General features: G+C 28.5%; 4 protein-coding genes across 4 annotated transcripts; 1 reads left to right on the forward strand and 3 right to left on the reverse strand.

The window, feature by feature from the left end:
- Positions 1–183: 183 nt before the first annotated feature.
- Positions 184–6,952, reverse strand: LOC128959619 (protein BCL9 homolog). Its single transcript, XM_054305612.1, has 4 exons — positions 6,153–6,952; positions 3,895–3,960; positions 3,028–3,837; positions 184–2,944 (listed from the first exon to the last, which is right to left on the reverse strand). The coding sequence occupies exons 1-4, from the start codon at positions 6,733–6,735 to the stop codon at positions 216–218; spliced, it is 4,188 nt and encodes a 1,395-aa protein (XP_054161587.1). The 5' UTR covers positions 6,736–6,952; the 3' UTR covers positions 184–215.
- A 120-nt stretch (positions 6,953–7,072) lies between these two features.
- Positions 7,073–8,231, forward strand: LOC128959544 (microtubule-associated proteins 1A/1B light chain 3A-like). The gene is made up of 5 exons (XM_054305519.1): positions 7,073–7,285; positions 7,351–7,400; positions 7,470–7,582; positions 7,660–7,765; positions 7,818–8,231. The coding sequence occupies exons 1-5, from the start codon at positions 7,243–7,245 to the stop codon at positions 7,869–7,871; spliced, it is 366 nt and encodes a 121-aa protein (XP_054161494.1). The 5' UTR covers positions 7,073–7,242; the 3' UTR covers positions 7,872–8,231.
- Positions 8,232–8,426: 195 nt separating this feature from the next.
- LOC128960267 (PIN2/TERF1-interacting telomerase inhibitor 1-like) lies at positions 8,427–9,952 on the reverse strand. The gene is made up of 4 exons (XM_054306339.1): positions 9,742–9,952; positions 9,554–9,676; positions 9,306–9,471; positions 8,427–9,255 (listed from the first exon to the last, which is right to left on the reverse strand). The coding sequence occupies exons 1-4, from the start codon at positions 9,806–9,808 to the stop codon at positions 8,427–8,429; spliced, it is 1,185 nt and encodes a 394-aa protein (XP_054162314.1). The 5' UTR covers positions 9,809–9,952.
- A 2,032-nt stretch (positions 9,953–11,984) lies between these two features.
- Positions 11,985–20,455, reverse strand: LOC128960645 (uncharacterized). The gene is made up of 3 exons (XM_054306774.1): positions 20,300–20,455; positions 19,512–19,628; positions 11,985–12,419 (listed from the first exon to the last, which is right to left on the reverse strand). Exons 1-3 carry the CDS (start codon positions 20,430–20,432, stop codon positions 11,989–11,991), a joined length of 681 nt encoding a protein of 226 aa, XP_054162749.1. The 5' UTR covers positions 20,433–20,455; the 3' UTR covers positions 11,985–11,988.
- Between the last annotated feature and the right edge of the window lie 98 nt (positions 20,456–20,553).

The raw sequence follows: 20,553 nt of genomic DNA on the forward strand, positions 1-20,553 counted from the left end.
ATGTATGTATATTAATGTATGATTGCTATGAATATATTGATTTGAGTTAACTTTGAATATAACTGTAAACTCAATTGATTTTTCATTGAATAAAATGAGAAAACAAATTATTATATAATTTACAATCTCTATTCATTTTGTAACCTAATGTTTAAAATATGAGACAAAGTTATATAACATATGTATATATATATATATCATATACTGTATATAAATTAATTATACATATTTTGTGTCCGATTAAAGTTGACATTTGGATTTGCATTATTAGGGAAGTACTGCAAGTTATGAGTGGGCAGTTTGTTGCCTAAATTTGTTAGGGGGGGTTCATAGCGCTCCAAATATGTGATTGACCCCCGGGGAAGCATATTTGGATTCTGCTGTCGCGATGGCAGATATTGTATAGTATTTGGTGCGTCGGGTTTGATCTGAATATTAGCTGAATTGAATCGCATCTGTTGTTGGTTCTGCTGATACATTATTGGATTCATTCCTCTCATGTTAGGCATGGGTTGACCAACAAAGTTGGGTCCACCAGTCGGACCAGACATTCGAGAACTAATGTTAGGACCCAATTTCGAGTTATTGTTTGGCATCATATGCATGGCACCGGATGCACCATTAGGATTGATATGTCCGCCACTGGTCACTGGTAGGTTGGATTGAGAGGACATATTCATATTATTCATTGAATTAATATTTTGGTCAATATTAGGATTAAAGCCATGGTTTGGCATGTTTTGAATATTAAGTTGTTGTATAGACATCGTTGCGTTAACATATGTATTATTTACAGTTTGTGGCCCACCATTCATATTAGGGAATTGTGCGGCTATTCCACCATTCATTGTCTCTGCATTTATATTTTGTTGCATTCCCTGCATTGCAGACATTGATGTATGAAAGTTAACCATATTTGGTGGCTGACCATTAGGTGCCATAGAAATAGCTGGCATATTCATCGAAGGGCCGGACATCATAGGATTGGGAGCACCACTTGAATCACCCATCGCTGCCATAGATGAAATAGGATCAAAATTATTTGCTCTTTGATTTTGCGACATCGAAGATATTGAACCATTCGTGTTATGGTTGTGTCCGAGAGCCCCATTAGATAACATGCGATCCACTTTACTAGGAGGTCCAATATCATAGGGAGGCGTCATTTTCTGTAAGTTCTGCAATGGTGAAGAACTAAAGCCACTTTCCATTTGTGAATTGAATGTATTTATAGGTGTCATACATCCGGGTGACTGATTGGCACCAAATTGTATCATTTGTTCGTTATTCATAGGAGGCATTTGTGACATATTAGACATCGGAGGTGTGTTATAATGTTGTGTTGGCTGCATGTCGTTCATAGGATTATTAAATCTATTTGTGACCAAATTTGATGGACCTCTAACTCTTGTGGGCATAATATTATCACAGGGAGTATTAAATCGCATCATATTGCTGTCCATTTGTCCATAAGGCATATTAATCATATTTTGTGGTCTATATTGACTTTCATGCGAGTTGAGTAGCATACGAGGTATCGGTCCATCAAACATAGCTCCGGGACCTACAAATCTTTGGTTACTATCATTTGGAGTCATAAATCTTGCATTCATATCAAAATGATTTCCACTCATATTAGGATTTTGGTGATTTAATGGGAACCTTTGATTCATAGCTTCCAATGGATTCATTGGAAAATTGGGTAATCGTTCATTTGATGGAAATGATTGACAATTATTTGGAAATTCATTTCCAAAGCCCATATCGAGATCAGGTGCTGTATTTGACATGAGGTCAGCATCTCTTAAGCTAGTGTTGGGTTGTTTCTGAATAGTAAGCTCTTGTCCTTCAAATGTATTTAAATATTGATGCGGTGATGGCACTGGCATTAGAGCCGGTTCTGATTTATTGCAAATGAAAGGTGACGAACAATTAGAACCAACTGGTGGTCCTAATAATGGCACATCGTTTGGGTGATGTGATTGAGCTCTATTGACCTCAACACCAGAATTTCCGAGCAAATCATTACAGTCCTGATTCACACCTTTAAGATTTGGCAGCTTTTTAACAGTTGAAGGGCTGGGACTGGAAGCAGAATTGGACGGAGTGTTTGCCCTAATATTTGTTACGTTTGCTTGCGTTCGACAATTGTTTTGTACAGTTGTTGATGTTGTGGACGGTATGGTATTGGGCGCTGACGACACATTCATTTTATTCCAATTATGCACTCCTGTTCCTGAATTACTATCTGTTGAAGGAGTGGTAGGACCAGGACTGGTATGTGACAATCGCGATTGTCCAGCAGATGCAAATTGTTGTGTGGAACCATCAGCTGGTGATTGCATACATGGTGACGGCATAGGTAATGAACCGGTAGCCGGTGATGATGGATGAGGACTCGAGTTCGGATGAGAACGTATGTTCTGATTATAAGGTGGAGGAGGAATACGACTGCCCGGACTTTGAGATATGCAAGGACTCGGACTGTTGAGAGCAGATGATGGCTGTGATAATGGCGACTGATGTGAAATTGGCACTGAATTGTTATTAATATTAACTCCCTGTCCATTATTTTGCGATTTACGTCGTCTTTCATCCATAAAGTTTGATTTCTGCCATTCAAGTGATGCCAAACCAGTATTAGGAGGAATCGGTGTCTGAGTATTATTGTTAGGAGTGGCCATCATTCTGGACGGAGTCATATTATTCATATGAGTATCAGTATTGGCCAATGGATCAGACTCTGGCAGTGGACAAATGTTTTGGTCATTCATAAAATCTGGTGCATTCATAGACTGATTAGGAGTTGGCATTCGCATCATTTGACCCATTGGTCCTGAGTCTACCATTTCAGGACAAAATTGTTGTTTAATTGTGTTAAGTATTGCCAACTTCTTCTCTCGATTTTGTCTTTGTTGAGGTGTTAGGTTTTCATCTGATATTTCTATTTATATAATAATAATAAATCAATTAAATAAAATTTATATAAAAAACAGATACTGAGATTTATGTAATTTAATCACTAACCAGACATTTGTGTGGGAATTCCCATTGATAGTTGAGAAGTGGGTTGAAAATTATTGGAAGCATAGGGGGCACACATTCGGGTGTTGGGACCATTTGGACCCATCGGTGAAGTTGAAAACATATCTGAATTTTGAGCAAACATTTGTTGTTGTTGTTGTGGTGTCGACCAGTTAGTATTAACATTAGAACACATGGGTGAAATATTTGACCAATTATTATTTGGTCCACCACCGGGTCCAGGGCCAGGACCTGATGGGTTGTGCATATTACAAGAACCAGGACAGGGTCCAGGATGTGCTTCTCTTGGATGGCCTATGTTATTCTTCATCATAGTTGGGTTCATAATAGGTAAAGTATTGGACATATTAGGTTTCATACCCCTACCACCAGGTTTCATTTGTGACATATTATTTAGCCAAGCAGTAGGACAGTTGGGTCGATTAATTGGTGACTTTAATGGATATTTACTTAATATGGCTTTAGTTTCGGGATGAGAACAGTGAAAATCAATGATGGATGAGAACATCCCTGCGTCGACAGCCTCAGCAGCACTGTTGGCCTTTTTAGTGTTAAACACAAATATCTGACTCTGTTGTTGCATATATTGTGAATCCATAGTCATCGAAGATTTACTTGTATTAGTATTTATATTATTCATCATTAGCTGTATGTTATTATTGTGCGCTTGTTGTGAATGCATGCCTGCATTGACACCCATTCGTGGTGCTGATGCTAACCCGGGACCACATGGGCCCGGACCACGAGGTCTCATCATTTGTTGTGACATTTGAGGAAAGGGTGGTAATTCACCTGATAGTTAGATAAACAATCATTTAGTATTGATTCATACATAATATAATGTAATACCTGGCACAGGGAGATTACCGGTTGGCACTGGCATTCCAAAGTCATTATTAGCGAAATTCAATTTATCTATTTAAACATATATTTAATATATTAACACATTTTCATATCAATTATATCATAAATATATTTATAAAAACAATTAAAAACTACAAGAAAATTGATGATAACTTAGGTTAATGTCATTTATTAGGTATTATTCATTATTTGATAGAAATTAAATATTTGAATGCATTTAGAATATTCTCAAATAAAGTTATGATAACTAATATCAATGATATCTAAATTTGAATGAATAAAAAATAAATGTTTCTCTAGTGTTCACAAAATTTATTTGACTTCTTCTAAAAAATTGATAAAAACTTGTTTTGTGTGCATTTGTCAGACAATATCCAGTAGTTATACTATAGTTGTATTGCATATACAGTATGTATGGTTGATAATAGCGCACAAATGCCGAAAGGGAGCAATGCGTTCAACGAGTCCATCATCATTGAGAACAGTGAGAGGAGAGCACTGGCTTAGGGAGAGGCAGACCAACCAATTGCTATACCATTCAAATGCCTCAACAATATCCAGTTCTCTATAGTCTCTAAACTATTTTCACTATTGCTATATCGTTAAGAGGGGTCACCTCTCAAATTGTTGTGCACTCACACACTGTCAGTGCAGTTCACGCACAACAGGCACTGCCAAAGCCAACCTTACATTATTACATATAAGTATTTTAGTATACATTTATATAGCATATATAATATAGTATATCCATGTTTAGCATGTATAGCATGTTGAGCCAGTTGAGCAAGGTCATTACTCATATATATATATATATATATATACTGTATATGCATATTCACATTGAAGACAGGTCTATATATATATATACAGTATATATATTGTGAGACAGAGAGCACTTTAATCACGTAATACTATATTAAACATCTATTTGTAATACATAAGTATCCAACAATTGTAAAGTTGCTAAATCTAAATAGCATAGTATAGTACATTTTATGTTACGTTTACTTTTCATCATAAATTATAATAGAAAATACACTTATTTATAGGTAATCACTATTAATATAAAATATAAACTCAATTTTGTACAATATGTATATTTTTAAAATTAGTGCAAATAACCAATTTTTAAAGCCCTCTATTATCTATTACTTTTAATTATGATATTATTGCAGTTTTGTTTGTAATAAAGTAATCATTACATATGCTATGTCTATTGTTGTTGTTTTAATTGCTCTATAATATAATTATTACCCTATATTGGGATAAACCATGTAATTCATATTTATGATTATTACAATCACTTGAATAACTTACTATTAGTTTCATATATTTTCATATTTTATTGAATAAAAGAATGATTTGAAAATTATATATATATATTATAAGTTATTTATTTAATATGGAAATTATATCAATTGAAACAAAAATTAGTTAATATAATTTAAAATATAATGATTAAAGAGTGTATTATAGACACCAATGATTGCAAATACAGGATGTGATCGCTTATTTCAAAACACTTGAATAATAAATAGACTAAAGATATAAAAATTACTAAAATCTTATCGCAATTGTATTTCATGTGATTCTTTAATATAGCTTACAATAAATTGAGAGTTAAGTACAATATTTATTTTACAAATAAAAGAGCAAATGATATAATATCATTATATATATAACTTAACAAATTAGAGCTTATTTTAATGGCAAAAATATACATCAAATAACTAAAAATACAAAATATAATGGCTTTAACACTTCAATATAACTTTCTTATGCAATGAGATGCGAGTTAAACTAGTTTTACATATTATATATAGTATATAAATAATTACACAATTATTTAAAAAGTTGACTAAACTTTAAAATAAATGAATAATAAAGTGAGTGAAAAGCAGTCAATAATAAGACAATAAAATGTATGCATTATTTGATGCAAATATAACCAATTGATATACTATATTATATATAAAAACATTTATAGCTTAAAACACATTTATTTATAAGCTTTTCAACTAACTATAAATATATTTGATATTATATATAAACCACTTTTAGATACTCTTAAGGCATTCAATCATTATATAATCTAAGGTATGACGAGTTGCCTCATAGGGAGAACATATCTTTTGCTAACTAAGCTAAGTATTGGATCCAATAGACAGGTGTCATACGAACCACATATGACCTGACATTCAATCAATGATATAATGATTAATTGAAAAATTAAAAACATTTACCGTCGTTAAGCATATTTAATGGTGAACTCGTGTTGACACACATGCCATTCATACCATTGATGGCACCATTGAGGACACCATTGGGTGCACAAGACATGCCTTTCATATTATTATTTGCAAAATTGTCTGAAGACATGATATTTCTATTGCCACACAAATTCATATTTGTATTAATAGTTGGCTTCACGTCTTTCATTATATTATTATTATTACAATTATTAGTTATATTATCGGTAGTTGTCTTAGTATTAGACTCGCAAAGACTTGTGGCCACATTGACTGAGATGTGATCCTCGGTCTTAATCGATACAAAGTCTTGTGCTGCCAATGAAGCCATCATTTTATCATTTGGTGCATTTGATTCACTGTTGGATCCAGTAATGGAAGTATTGGTTGTTGTGTTGGTGGTCATTGTGACATTGTTTAAGGCATTGCCGCTATCGGGCAAAGATGATTGTGAGCTGGGAGTGGTGTGACCTGCAGATGGTGGGCCCGCATTTGCCGCACCTGATGACTGTCCACTTGTAGCACCACTTGTGCTCATTTGGCACTGTTGAGGACTAATGCCCTTCTTGTCCAACATATTATTGTTGATTGCAGTCCATCATTGATATCACTTATAATCAAATCAATACATCAATAGATTGAAGCATTCATTCAATGCATTCAAACATATATTTATAGACTCTTATGGTTTGACGACCAAAATGTCTGCTTTTGTTTGTAAAACACATTCAATACGTTAACAGCCATTCATTGACTTAACATATACTCACTTTGGCTTACATTAGATGGCATTCACTCTCACATACATTACAATCATAGCATTAGTCAAATGTCATTCATTGTGTACACTATTACTCATCATTGAGTAATTCAATGTACAGTATGTATGATAAATGACTCAATAGTGTATATATTGAGTGAGCGATCATATGATACATACATTGAATGTACGACAGCTGTGAGTGTTGTTGTTGTTTGTGTTGATTATTGCGTTCATTGTATTCATTGTCTAAATTGCAAACAATACGCACTTGTCTTCAAATTGATCCACTATTGTCTTCATAGATGAAATAATTGTCAACAAATGGCACAACAAACTAAATCATTCAAACAAAGACGTTCTTTTGGTAGGTATTAGTGTCTTAAATATCAGGGATTATCATTCAATTGTCTTCAATGTCATTATCTGTAGCTCAACGCAAACAAGACGTCGAAGAAATCAGAAATCTTCACCCAAACAAAGTATTTGATCACTTGATATATAGCACTAGTCTTAACATTTATAATATACTTGTCATTACCTCATAACAGATCCCAGTGGTGATCGAGCGCTTTCACGGAGAAAAACAGTTACCACTTCTGGACAGAACTAAATTCTTAGTTCCGGATCACGTGTCCATCGGTGAACTGATCAAAATTATTAGGTTTTATATCTATCAATCATTTGTTTATTTTTTAAATAATATATTATATTTAATGACCAAAATTGGACATTATTTAGACGTCGACTTCAATTACATCCAAATCAGGCTTTCTTTCTATTGATAAATCAGAGATCAATAGCAGCCGTATCCACAACTATGGGAGAGATCTATGAAAGAGAACGGGTATATTGTTTGTTATATTTAATACTATAACTAATTATATGTCAATATTAAGGATGAGGACGGCTTCTTGTATGTGGTCTACGCTTCTCAAGAAGTATTTGGTTGACAAATGTTTTTTCTCTAACTATTTTATGATCACATTATATACAGTGTTCTTCAATTACTATATAAAACTGTATAAAATTATAATTGTAATATATCTTAAACTTATTCATTCATAAACTTAATTCAGTAATTTAAACTGATTTTACATTATAATCAAATATTGAGTGATTTAGTTGTATTGTTCAATGATTCAAATGATGTCTTCTTTTTTTTCTTAATTTACTACAATCTTCAACAGTGGCAGTGAAAATAATTTTTGTTTTTAATAAATATTGATTATTATAATAATTAAGTTTAGAAATTTAATAGTATACTGTATAAGTTCACAAATTTTCAAATTCTAGCTAAATTTAAATTTATGTATATATATATATACTGTTTATATTATGCAATATAACCGGTAATATATACAGGTATTATCATATTAGATGATTGTCTTGTAAAAATGTAGACACAACAAGTGTATAATGATATATATTTAAATGTAAAATAAATTAAGTTTAAAATACAATTGTCATAAATTTATTTTTATTATTAAATTATCTAAATATGGTAATCATTGACATGTTTTGATTGCATAGCCGTATCCCTTAATAGTTAACAAATTGGTTGCACTCAATACTTGATGATTAGCGATACAATCATATATCTTATGGTAATTCTTAAGCGACTCATTCACAGAAGCCGTGTGATTGTCGTAACCAAAAGGAAACTTTATATTATATCTGTCGATATTCTTAAGTGCTTTCTTTACATATGTCTTAACAGTACTATTAGGTGATTGTATTTTTTCTTTGATTAGTTCATCTAATACTTTATCTGTTTCTGTTGTGTCCTCAACAGTGTCTTCTGATACCGAAATATTAGTCGATTCTAATTCGAAATCTTTCTTAATTTTCTTTGATTTCTTCTTTTTCTTAGATTTCTTAATCGGTAAAACTTCTTCATCTAATTTATTATCAATAATATCATCATATTTTCGTTTATTATCTAATGATTCAATATTAGTATCACTATTCTGAGAATCACTGCTTTGATTGTCCATTGAATTAAAACTACTATTAAACACATTATTCACTTTTTTCTCTTCATTATTATTATTATTATCATTAATCATATCATTATAACTATTATCGTCACAATTATTCGAGTCATTGATGTTATTAAAACATGTTTTTAATTTCAATTTATCCATTTTATTCTTGAAGTATTCATTCATATCAATACTACTTTTAATACCTACTAAAGTATTATCACTTTTGCATTCTTCATATATGCTATTCTTCTCATTGGTAACACTATTACTGCTCTTTTTTGGGAAGATTGAGATCAAGTCTTTTTGAGAACATTGACTCAAATTCTTGCTTTTTATTAGTCTTTGATAACTAAAAAATAACTTTTATTAAAATAACGAATAATAGTTTTAATCACTTACTGGACTCTATTCTTCATTCGTTTGGATACTTCCTCGAGATTAGAAACTTTACGATCATTTAGTTTGTCTCCATTATTGTAATGCTTTGCCAAACCTTCTAACAGTTGTTCGTAATCATTGTTCTTATCGATCCAAACGTCATCAGCTGATGGCTTATATCCAAGACCTGACCAAATGATAGCAAACAATAAGATAGTGATATCATATATAATATGTGAATTGCATTTAATAAGTTAATTAATGTAAACCTTTATTATCAGATGAACAATCCAGTCGGATGTGCTCTTTGATGCCATCATTATGTTTGCCTAAACCCAATCCTTGTTTCCAACCCATCGATTCCAACATCTTTTGTCCAAATTTGGTCTTATCTTTTATCAATCAAATATCAGATCTCAACATATCGTCTCTAATATATCATATCATATGTGCTTACCTTCGGACCAATATTTTCCTCTTGGGTTTAGTGACCAAACGGTCTTTCTTTTGGGTTCCGCTAACATTGTATTCAACTAAATGTCTTCAATAGTATAAGTAAATCAAATTATTTAACTAATAATAACTATTATTAATATAATTGAAAATATAAGAGATATGTCAGTCAAGCAAAAGTTGTTGACGCGTGATATTAAAGCACATGTATTGTTGTATTTGGCATTCAATGCATACATCGCACACATATACTATACATTGTATACTTAATACATACAAATGTTGATACTATAATATGTGTGTGTCTACAGTATAGTAATAGTTTCGCCTAACTCTATCACTTGCCTGTATAACAATTGACACAATATTTAGGTTACTCTGTGCTTATAATGTGTTCATTTACACAATAATTGATGTCTTTCTACTACTGTATAGTTTTGATGAAAATATTTAATTATAATTTATATTTAATAAAAAATAGTTTTTGTCTAATAAATAATAATTTATTAAATATTATGTAAAATATTATAATAATTACATGAAATTTCAAATGTTTGTAAAGTACTTACAAGAAATAGATTAAAGCGAAGGGACGGACAAAATAAATGTCCAAACTTTTGGAGTGAAGCCCACATCATATGCTAGTTATATAAATATAGAGTACAGCCAGTAATCAGACTGACCACTGAACAGACTGACCACTGAACAGACTGACCACTGAACAGACTGACCACTGAACAGACTGACCACTGAACAGACTGACCACTGAACAGACTGACCACTGAACAGACTGACCACTGAACAGACTGACCACTGAACAGACTGACCACTGAACAGACTGACCACTGAATAGACTGACCACTGAATAGACTGACCACTGAATAAACTGACCACTTGTCATATGCTTTTGTTTGCATTCATTTACATTTGTTTTTTATTCAATAGTAATCAATATTAGTTTAATGAAACAAAAATCTAATTACAAACTTTATGTTTTATACTGTATATACAATTTATGATTAGATAAAATGTAATGAAATGTAATAAAAACAATACTATTGCTTATTAAATCAAATTATGTGATTTCAGTTAAACAACTATATGTCTTGATATACTGACAATAGATTGTATTAATTTTGGGTACAAATCACAGTGTGGGGTCATTATTGGGAAACTTTATAATTTATCACCTATATATTATAATACAATATTATATAATATAATGTATATTAATATACTGTATAATACATTATTACTGATATAACTATCAATATGTGAATGATTGTTAACTATTTGATAGTATATATAACTTTTATATAAAACATTTTACCAATTATTTAAGTTGTAATATAAAAGAATATAAATATATCGATAAAAATATATTAAATAAATTGCAATTAGACATAATTAAAATTGTATTTAAACATAATATATAAAACATTCACTATTATATCAATGTGTTTGTGTTGTTTGTTACACTTTGAACACAATATTTATTATTGTTAAGTCATTTTTTATATTAATTATAGTATATATTATCACAATAATTTTAAGTGATAATCGTATGTCTTAATGGAGACACACTTATTAAACTCAATTTAAAAACAGAATATATTTATAATTATGTGTAAAAATGACTATTTCAATGAATTTTCAATATCTATTGATCATCACTATCGGACCCTATTATTACATGATACAGGTTTTTGCTAGATATATGTAAGATTATCAAAATTAACCTAGCACAAATTTACATTTTATTTTGCACATCAATCATGTTTTATACATTTTAAAATAATATTTCAATTGTTAAGGTCCAATATTTATTGTCGAGGAATATAAATAATCATATAGGTATAGCATAGATTATATAGGATTTTTAATTATTTATATAAATCTACTTGGGCACTTTAGTCATATTATAGAAAAATTGCGCAAATTGTTCAAAACCTCATTACAATAATGAGTACAATCAACTACATTGTCATACATTAATATGAGTGTCAATAAGTTAATTGTTATTCAATATTTGATAATTTATATAATAAATGTCTTAATATTTGAACAATTATTGTAAGAGAATATTCTATATATTTGTTTATATGATAAGCATATATAGGATATTTATTGCGCAAAAATCTATTTATTATATACAAACAACACGTAAACTATAAATGTGTAAACAAATTGTTGTACACTTGAATGTTATGTGTTTTTATAATACATTTGATTATTAAGACTGTTCTGTGAATTATAATAATATTGCATTTGATTGTATGTATGGCTGGTATTCCTCAAAGTCAACAGTATTTTTCTTTTTCTTCTTTCTATGTTTTCTTTTATGAGTCCTATAACTGAGTCGATGTCTGTCATTGTCTTCATCTCTAACTTTAAGTTTTCTTTTGTGATGACTTTTTGTCGCACTTTTCCAGTGTTTTCGTTCATTTTTACTTCGCGTCCGTCTCTTTTGACTCCATGGATGGCCAATAGATTTGTGCGGAGACGTTATAAACCATTGTCGACCAGATATTGACAGTGTATTAGAAACCAATTGATTTAGTGGTCTCTTAGGAGTGTTGTCTCTGAATACTTGTATTTCATTTTTTTCTTTATTTTCCACTTCAGGTGATAATTCGGGTTTTGTTATAATATTAATCGATTTTTCTGTAACGAGTTTATCCTCTATTGTAATAAATAAAAATATATATTATTATAATAATATTATTTGATAATACATCTGCATTTATATTATAATAATAATTAATAATACTAATAATAATAATTAATAATACTAATAATAATAATTAATAATACTAATAATAATAATTAATAATACTAATAATAATAATAATAATAGTACTTTTATGAATTTGTTAAAAAGTATACAATGAATTTTTTTAAACCTCAAATATATTGCATTTTCAAATGGTTTATGTTAGACTATAAAAAATAAATTATAAAAGATAATATTTTTATGATTTTTAATATTATTATTAAAACATATATTAAGTTAGTAATATTTAAAATTTAAATATTATATATTTATATTAACAGTAATCGCGTTTTATAATTATCAAATATTTACATAAGATATTCATGATTAGTAAATCCATTGTTTATAAATTTAATTAAAACAACACAATAACCATTGAGATATTTAAATAACTAAATTTATTATAAGATTTTGTGGCATTAATCATATTAATATAAAAGTAAATAAATCTACATTTATATATATATATATATATATATATATATATATGAATATAATTATAATTTTTTATATAAATGAACCGTGTAATTAATTAGCAATTTTGTTTTACAGTAAAATTAACGATAATGTTTGATAATTATGACAAAATCCTTATATAAATTATACTTATTTTGGGCGTCTAATACCGTTAACATAATTTTTAAAATTAATGATACTATCACATATCAAACCCTAAACAATATATAATACTATATATAAATTCAATAAATACTTTTAAATTATTACTAACATAACTATTAAATAAATCAATTGCAAAATAGAAATGTTTTTTTCTAAATTATTAACTATTCTCAAGAATTGAATTAGATATAAATACTTTATTTGTAAGTTACAAATTGTAACTATAGATAGATTATCTATGATAGACATGTATTTTACAGTATAAGGGCACCGGTATTTTAACATTGGGAAGTGTGATATGATATTTCACAAACTATAAAACATTTAAATTTTGTCAATATATTACCAAAATTATATACAGTTATGATGAATACGTATTTTTGAATTTATGGTAATATTAAACTTTTAGAAAAATAAATATAAAATGTTTGAAATATATTAATTTGGAATCAATATTAATAACTCATATATTTTTAATGCTAACAAATCAACAATTTATTGCAATTTGATTACTCTTTGGTCTTTTATTAGACTTATCGACGACTCATGAGTTACAATGAGATTGAGATAAACTTATAATTTATATCAATACATAAATTTTAAGTTTTAGTAAAATAATGCTTTTAAGAGATATAAAAGACCTTTTTATTAGATATACAAATATGTTAGTACAATGGATCCCATAATATAATTAATAAATAAATACAATGATTTATTATCAAGAAACATTTTATTATAATCATAAATTAACTATTATATATTTTTATCTTTAATAATTTTATATTCAAATATAATAATATACACATTGCACTACATTTGTTAAGGATTTTATTTTTAAAAATACAAATCAATAATAATGTTAAGATTATACTAAATCTTTTGTTTTACTATATTTAGCGTATTTATCAATAAAATTATCTCAAAATATGAATTTATAAATAGTATATATCATAAAAAACATTTCATTACAGAAATTCAAAAAATAATGATTTGTTTAATCTCTAGAAAATAAAGTTTTCTTCGCAAATAACAAAATACTCTTAAATATTAAATATAATAACTCATATAATCGATGCAATACCTCAACAACAAAAAAATAATAGATAATACAAATAAATAAATTTAGATAAAACATGATTTTTGTAAATTATTAATATTTAATGTAAATTTAAATTTATAACACAAATAATTAAATGTTGAATATAAATTTTGATATTTAGGATGCTATTAATATAAATTATAATAATATACAAAATAAAACATTTGAAAAGATCCTAAAATATGTGGTTATTTTATTTTATATTTATTTAACACTTTGTGATCAATGTTAGATCAATATGTGACAACAACAATAACAACAACACAATCAAATCAATGAAAACTATTTATTATTATTATTATTATCAAAAATTACAATTTAATTAAAAAATTAAATTATGATAATAATAATAATAATAAATAGTTTTCATTGATTTGATTGTGTTGTTGTTATTGTTGTTGTCACATATTGATCTAACATTGATCACAATTGGCGCAGTCGGTAGGATTAATAATTAATAAAATGTCTATTAACTCACAAAGTAATGCTCAACTGCCACGTGTACAGTCGTCACAGCCATTAGCAATGCGTTCATCGCGTAGTCAAAGTGCGGATCAAGTGGACCAAATAGCAAATAAGGACATACGGGAGATAGCCGAGAGTCTACTAAGATTGAGCACAACGGTGCCACACATCACAACCACTACTACTACGACAGCAACGACAATGTCTACATCGGCGGCGCAACAACAGTTGCCTGTAATGAACGTACCGGTGATGCAACCGATACCTGTTCAGCAGCAAATGTCTACACAACGGTATGTCTATACTCCAGACTTTCAGATGCCCGCATACGCTTTGCCGGCGCATACTGAAGTCCGTCGAGCAAATCCATTACTTTGCGAGATATACAACGGCACTGACTCAAAAACAGAAGTCAACGCATGGCTCGAATATTTTGAAATGGTTACCGAAGGCTATTCAGACAGCGAACGCATAATAGCGCTCGGCAGACACTGTACTGGTCAGGTAACCAACTGGTTATATAGGGAAGTATTCCCATTACGATTAACAATGACTTGGAGTGAGTGTCGACTCCGAATGACCAGACGATTCGGACGTCACATCACAGATCCTTACAAAGAAGCTAATGAGCGAAGACTGTCATCCAAAGAAGACATACAGTCATATTACTTAGAAAAGAAACGATTAATGGAATTGGCCGCAATTCCCGAACACGTCCAGATCTCGATGTTGAACGACGGTATACCGTATAACATGCGTGTACAGATCGCTGGCTTCATGCCTGGAAATACGGAACAATGGCGTGCCATCGCATCGAGTATTGAAGGCGCAAAAGACAAGAGTTACGGCCATCCACAAAACAATTATGAAACTCTAGCTGGTATTGCAATTACACGACAGGACAATGATAACAATTGGCAAAACAAAAGGCCAGATATTCCGAAATATCCCTGTCGTTATTGCGCTAAAGACCACAGAATTGAGTATCATTGGGACGATGAGTGTCACTCAAGGACTCAGCACAGGACTAGTCCACGATTTCAAAGCAATGATGAATTCAATGATAACAATGAGTTGGCTATCGATAATGAAACGCATATAAATGAAGTCAACGCTACGATTACCGACGATTTCATTCCCCGCAATCATTTCTGTCATTTGGTTAAACAAACAGATAAACAGGACGACGAAACTATTAGTAAAACAATTGACAAAATATTAAATATTTTTAACGTTGTATGCAAAGACGGCAAATATGTCGGTCACAAACAAGACCTCAAATTGATATCAAATGAACCGATAATTAATGAAATAGCTTCTCGTCAACACGAAATCAATGATTACAATGTCCGTAAACTTATGTATAAGAATGGGGTGGCTATGGTTAGATACAAAGGTGTTGATCACGTCATCGTACCGAAGTCACTCACTATCGAAGTACTGAAACAGTTTCACGACAATATGAATCATATCGGTGTTGACAAAACAAAACGATTAATAAGTGCACAGTTTTGGTGGCCAAACAAAGATAAAACAATTAGCGATTACGTCAAAAGCTGTTATACCTGTCAGCCAACTAAGCGATTACTTGATACTCACCGGTCAAAAAACAAGTGGTTACCGACATTCATAAAACCATGCAATGTCTGTGAAATATTTGAAAATGTCGATCAGGTCGATGTCAAGACAAACAATAAAATAAAAACATTTGTTTCTAACAGTGCATCACTAATGCCATACTATTGTCGTACGGTAGACAGCAGTAGTACAAATATTGTCAAAAATGTCAACAAAATCGATAACTATACGAAAACTAGCAAAAAATCTATTAAAAACAAAAATATTAACGCAAAAGTCAAGAATATGATGACACCTGGTGTCAAATCGATCGATAATGATGCACGCGCCGTGAACTCGTACTGTAATAATAATAATAATAACTGTTGTTATTCAGCGAATGTAACAAATCACGCGCGACGTTACTCATTACCGAATCGTTACAGTATATGCAGTACTGTAAATAATAATAACAGTGTTGACAACATTACGTCATCAAGTAGTCATCGATGGTCTATAGCGACGAGATCTATATCAATGGATGGTCTGACAATTGGTGCTAATAATGTATTGAGTCGACCGACAACAAAAATGAAAACCCCTTTGGATGGATTGCCCGTCAAGTTTAATACATTTTCGCAGAGATGTCATAATTTGGTACCGACGGCCAGTCTAGCGGGAAGGGAATGTGACGATAGACGTCACTCAAATACATACAGACACAGACATAACCTATAATTATCACTACCTGTTTCCTTATCCTTTAGTACTTATGTAGACACACACACACATACACACACACACAGTCTTATCATAATTTAATTTTTTAATTAAATTGTAATTTTTGATAATAATAATAATAATAAATAGTTTTCATTGATTTGATTGTGTTGTTGTTATTGTTGTTGTCACATATTGATCTAACATTGATCACAACTTAAATAACAAATTGTCTGAAATGTTAGAATTTTTTTTCTTAATATAATATTTCTAGTATAAAATAAAATAATTTTTTAATTTCAATAAATTTGTATTACATATATTATCAGCAAATAAAATGTATTTAAGATTTATGTGAGTTTATATACCGGTATATACAACTAAAATTATATATCAATACAGTTTATTTTAAATATACAGCTACTGGCAGATCTAAATTTAAAAGTTTGGAATCTTGTATAATGTAAACCATTACAATGTAACAATTATAATGTATTTTTTTGTTTAATTTCATATAAGTTAAAAATTACTTGAAATAATTAATTGAAAATTTTATGATATATACAGTATATTAAGTATATAAGCTTTAAGATTGTTTTAATAAGATTAAATATTGTAAAATTGGTTTACAATATATATAAGTTCCTAAACTTTTTAATTTAGATTTGTCAGTTGATGTATATTCTTTGATTTAGTTATAATCAAATATTTTATAGAATTTTACCAGAATATTCTTTGGTTGTACACTTGATTTTAAATACTAAATAATATTCATTAATCTTAAAACATATTTTTTTGTATATAATATCATTTATTTATTTGATGTCTAATTATAAAATTTCATAAGAATATAAATAATGGGAATTAACTAAATATGAGAACTGGTATCATAGCAATGATTTTTATGATGAGCTAAACAATAATATAATGTAACCATTTATGAGTGCCGTTGGGAATAGGTATCATCAGTCGACACATTGGTTCCCTTATTGTCACTCATTTAAGGCTTCGTCTAATATTCACGCAAACAACAACTTATGGACCCAACTGTTCAAACAAATAATATAATCTCTAAAGAATCGTTTATTTTGATATTTGTTTATCACAAAACATGACTCTATAAATGGCATAAAACGCTTAAACACATTGTTTAACTGTTTTTTGTGAACAAATCTAATAAAAGCATTTGTCAATTATGTTCACCAATCGGGTCGCTATAATCGTTAAATTATACTATGCTTTAGTCAATAAGCTATTTGGCAAACAGTATGTTATTAATGTTCATATAATTCACTACAAAGATCTGTTTTGGGAGGAGTTTTTAGTGCCATCACTGGCCATACCTTTAAATTTTTTATATTGTAATTCATATATATATATATAATATTTTATATAAAAGTTTTCAAAATGACAATTATTTTAAAATTTAAATTATACTTTGTATTTGTTGTACTATAATTTAATTTTAATAGACAGTAAATTAAAATTCAATATATTATTATAAAATGAATTATTAATTAATTAATATAAATTGTTATCTTAAATTTCAGAATAAATTATCAATGAAAAAATTTAATTATTTTAATAGATAATATTGAAAAAATATTTTTAATAGTATAGTAAACGATTTATAATTAATTATTCTAAAAATTAAATATTAATAATTAAATGCTTAAATAAATTATCTATTATTCTGATTTTCAAACATAACATGATTTTTTTTATTTTTGTATAAAACATTTAAATTTATATCTTAAAATAGTTATATTATTACATTACAGTAACAATATATTATAAATTCTATAATTTACTTTAAATAATGTGTACATAAAATAAACCATTTTTCTATATAATAAACAAAATAATTTTTTTAAATACTGCCCGGTTTAAATTTGTATTTTTTAGTTTAATATATTTAAATTTAAAGTTAATGTGTAGATGTTAGATTTAATACATTTGGATGTATCTAATTATATTAAAATATAGTTAAAGTATCAGAAATTATAAATAAATCCAATTCTCAAAAGTTGTTAAATATCTGAACTTATTTTTAAAAATAATACATTTTTATATATTACTTAAACAATTTATTATTTATAATAATAATATTTTCTTAATAAAAATTAATATATGTTTAAATAATAATTTATTGTAGGCAGTATTAATCTAAATTTTAGTCACTATTATCAAAACTAGATATGTTAACTAAGTTAAATTAAAATTAAACTACAAATATATAAAATATTAGCAATTTCATAATATTTAATATGTTAATTTTACCATAATATCATCAAATAATGCACAAACTTTAGTAACTAATAAGTATTTATGAAAGACAATGTTATTATATATACAGTAGGTTTGTAACTATTATTTAATATTGAAACATTGATAAAATTGTAAAATTAAAATATTTAGTTCAACGTTTCAGTTGCTAAACGTATATTTTTTTGTGATCACTATTTGTTACAACATAAGTGATGATTGATTGTGTAATAAACAACAAAAAGTGTCATATAATAAATAAATGGATACAAACCGGTACAACTGTAGCCGTTATTGTCGAGAGTAAATCCCATATTACACGAGCATTCAAACGTACCGTCGTGTAGATCATAGCATAACTGATCACACGGTCCACTTGTCCGACATTCGCCTATAAATTAATAAATTTTACTTAATTTGCAAATAATTTCTATATATAGTGTAATATTTAATGAACTTATTTAATAGATTGAGTTAATTAATACAATAATTTAAAACAATCGATAATATAAATACTGTATAGTATATTCTAAATCAGAAAATTATAAAACAATAACAAAAATGTTGCTTAAATTATATGTCAGTAGTTTATTATTGATGATTAAGTATACTTTTGTCTATTTGTTGTTAAAATTTTATAAAACTAATAGTGATTGTAGAATATATTTTAAACTTCTTTATGAGATACAAATTCAAATTAATGGTTTTATAATTAGTTTTAGATGTATAAAATTCATTCATTAAAAATATATTAAAGTAAAATAAACATTATAAATAACACTAAGAAACCATTAAGAAATAGATTAACAAAACATTTTAACTAAAACTCAATCAACTTTTATTTCATATTATAACAAATATTATTAAAATATACTAAACGTTTGCAATATATACAACAATATAGAATATGCATAATTTCTAATAGCATTTAAACCTAAAATGCTATTATAAACAAATTGCATTTAAATAGTATTATTTAAGCGTTTAGATAAGGGAGTTGAATGCAAAACAAAATGAAATATTTAGAAATAAATAATATTAAAATTATAATTTATTGAATACCTTGAAAGGCTGCTTCAAAGATATGTTCCTCTTGAAAGGTAGTTGTGATTACACCGATGAAGAATATTTTAAAGATAATAATTTTGATTAACCATTTGATGAAGAGGTGGATGAAAAACATATTTGCAGCCATTTTCACAACTAAAGCATTGCACAGAATATTCAGTGATCACTATATGAGAGAGCGATAGCTCTGTTATCTGAGGCTTATAACAGGCGAGTCATCGATCGGTACATCAAAGATACACGACTTG

Source organism: Oppia nitens, unplaced genomic scaffold (assembly GCF_028296485.1).
Source record: "Oppia nitens isolate AA-2021 unplaced genomic scaffold, nextdenovo-longstitch-racon4-pilon3 scaffold4_pilon_pilon_pilon, whole genome shotgun sequence".
Taxonomy (NCBI): Eukaryota; Metazoa; Arthropoda; class Arachnida; order Sarcoptiformes; family Oppiidae; genus Oppia; species Oppia nitens.

Excerpts from the sequence above, each read along its gene's own strand:
- LOC128959619 (XM_054305612.1), bottom strand. The coding sequence starts at position 6,735 with ATGTTGGACAAGAAGGGCATTAGTCCTCAACAGTGCCAAATGAGCACA. Across the intron at positions 3,961-6,152 it reads ATTAAATATGCTTAACGACG|ATAAATTGAATTTCGCTAAT; the intron begins GTAAATGTTTTT and ends ATGTTTAAATAG. Across the intron at positions 2,945-3,027 it reads AATTCCCACACAAATGTCTG|AAATATCAGATGAAAACCTA; the intron begins GTTAGTGATTAA and ends TTATATAAATAG.
- LOC128959544 (XM_054305519.1), top strand. The coding sequence starts at position 7,243 with ATGGCACAACAAACTAAATCATTCAAACAAAGACGTTCTTTTG. Across the intron at positions 7,583-7,659 it reads GAACTGATCAAAATTATTAG|ACGTCGACTTCAATTACATC; the intron begins GTTTTATATCTA and ends GACATTATTTAG. Across the intron at positions 7,766-7,817 it reads AGATCTATGAAAGAGAACGG|GATGAGGACGGCTTCTTGTA; the intron begins GTATATTGTTTG and ends GTCAATATTAAG.
- LOC128960267 (XM_054306339.1), bottom strand. The coding sequence starts at position 9,808 with ATGTTAGCGGAACCCAAAAGAAAGACCGTTTGGTCACTAAACCCAAGA. Across the intron at positions 9,472-9,553 it reads TTGTTCATCTGATAATAAAG|GTCTTGGATATAAGCCATCA; the intron begins GTTTACATTAAT and ends TCATTTGGTCAG. Across the intron at positions 9,256-9,305 it reads CGAATGAAGAATAGAGTCCA|TTATCAAAGACTAATAAAAA; the intron begins GTAAGTGATTAA and ends GTTATTTTTTAG.
- LOC128960645 (XM_054306774.1), bottom strand. The coding sequence starts at position 20,432 with ATGGCTGCAAATATGTTTTTCATCCACCTCTTCATCAAATGGTTAATC. Across the intron at positions 19,629-20,299 it reads CTTTGAAGCAGCCTTTCAAG|GCGAATGTCGGACAAGTGGA; the intron begins GTATTCAATAAA and ends ATTAATTTATAG. Across the intron at positions 12,420-19,511 it reads TAACGGCTACAGTTGTACCG|AGGATAAACTCGTTACAGAA; the intron begins GTTTGTATCCAT and ends TTATTACAATAG.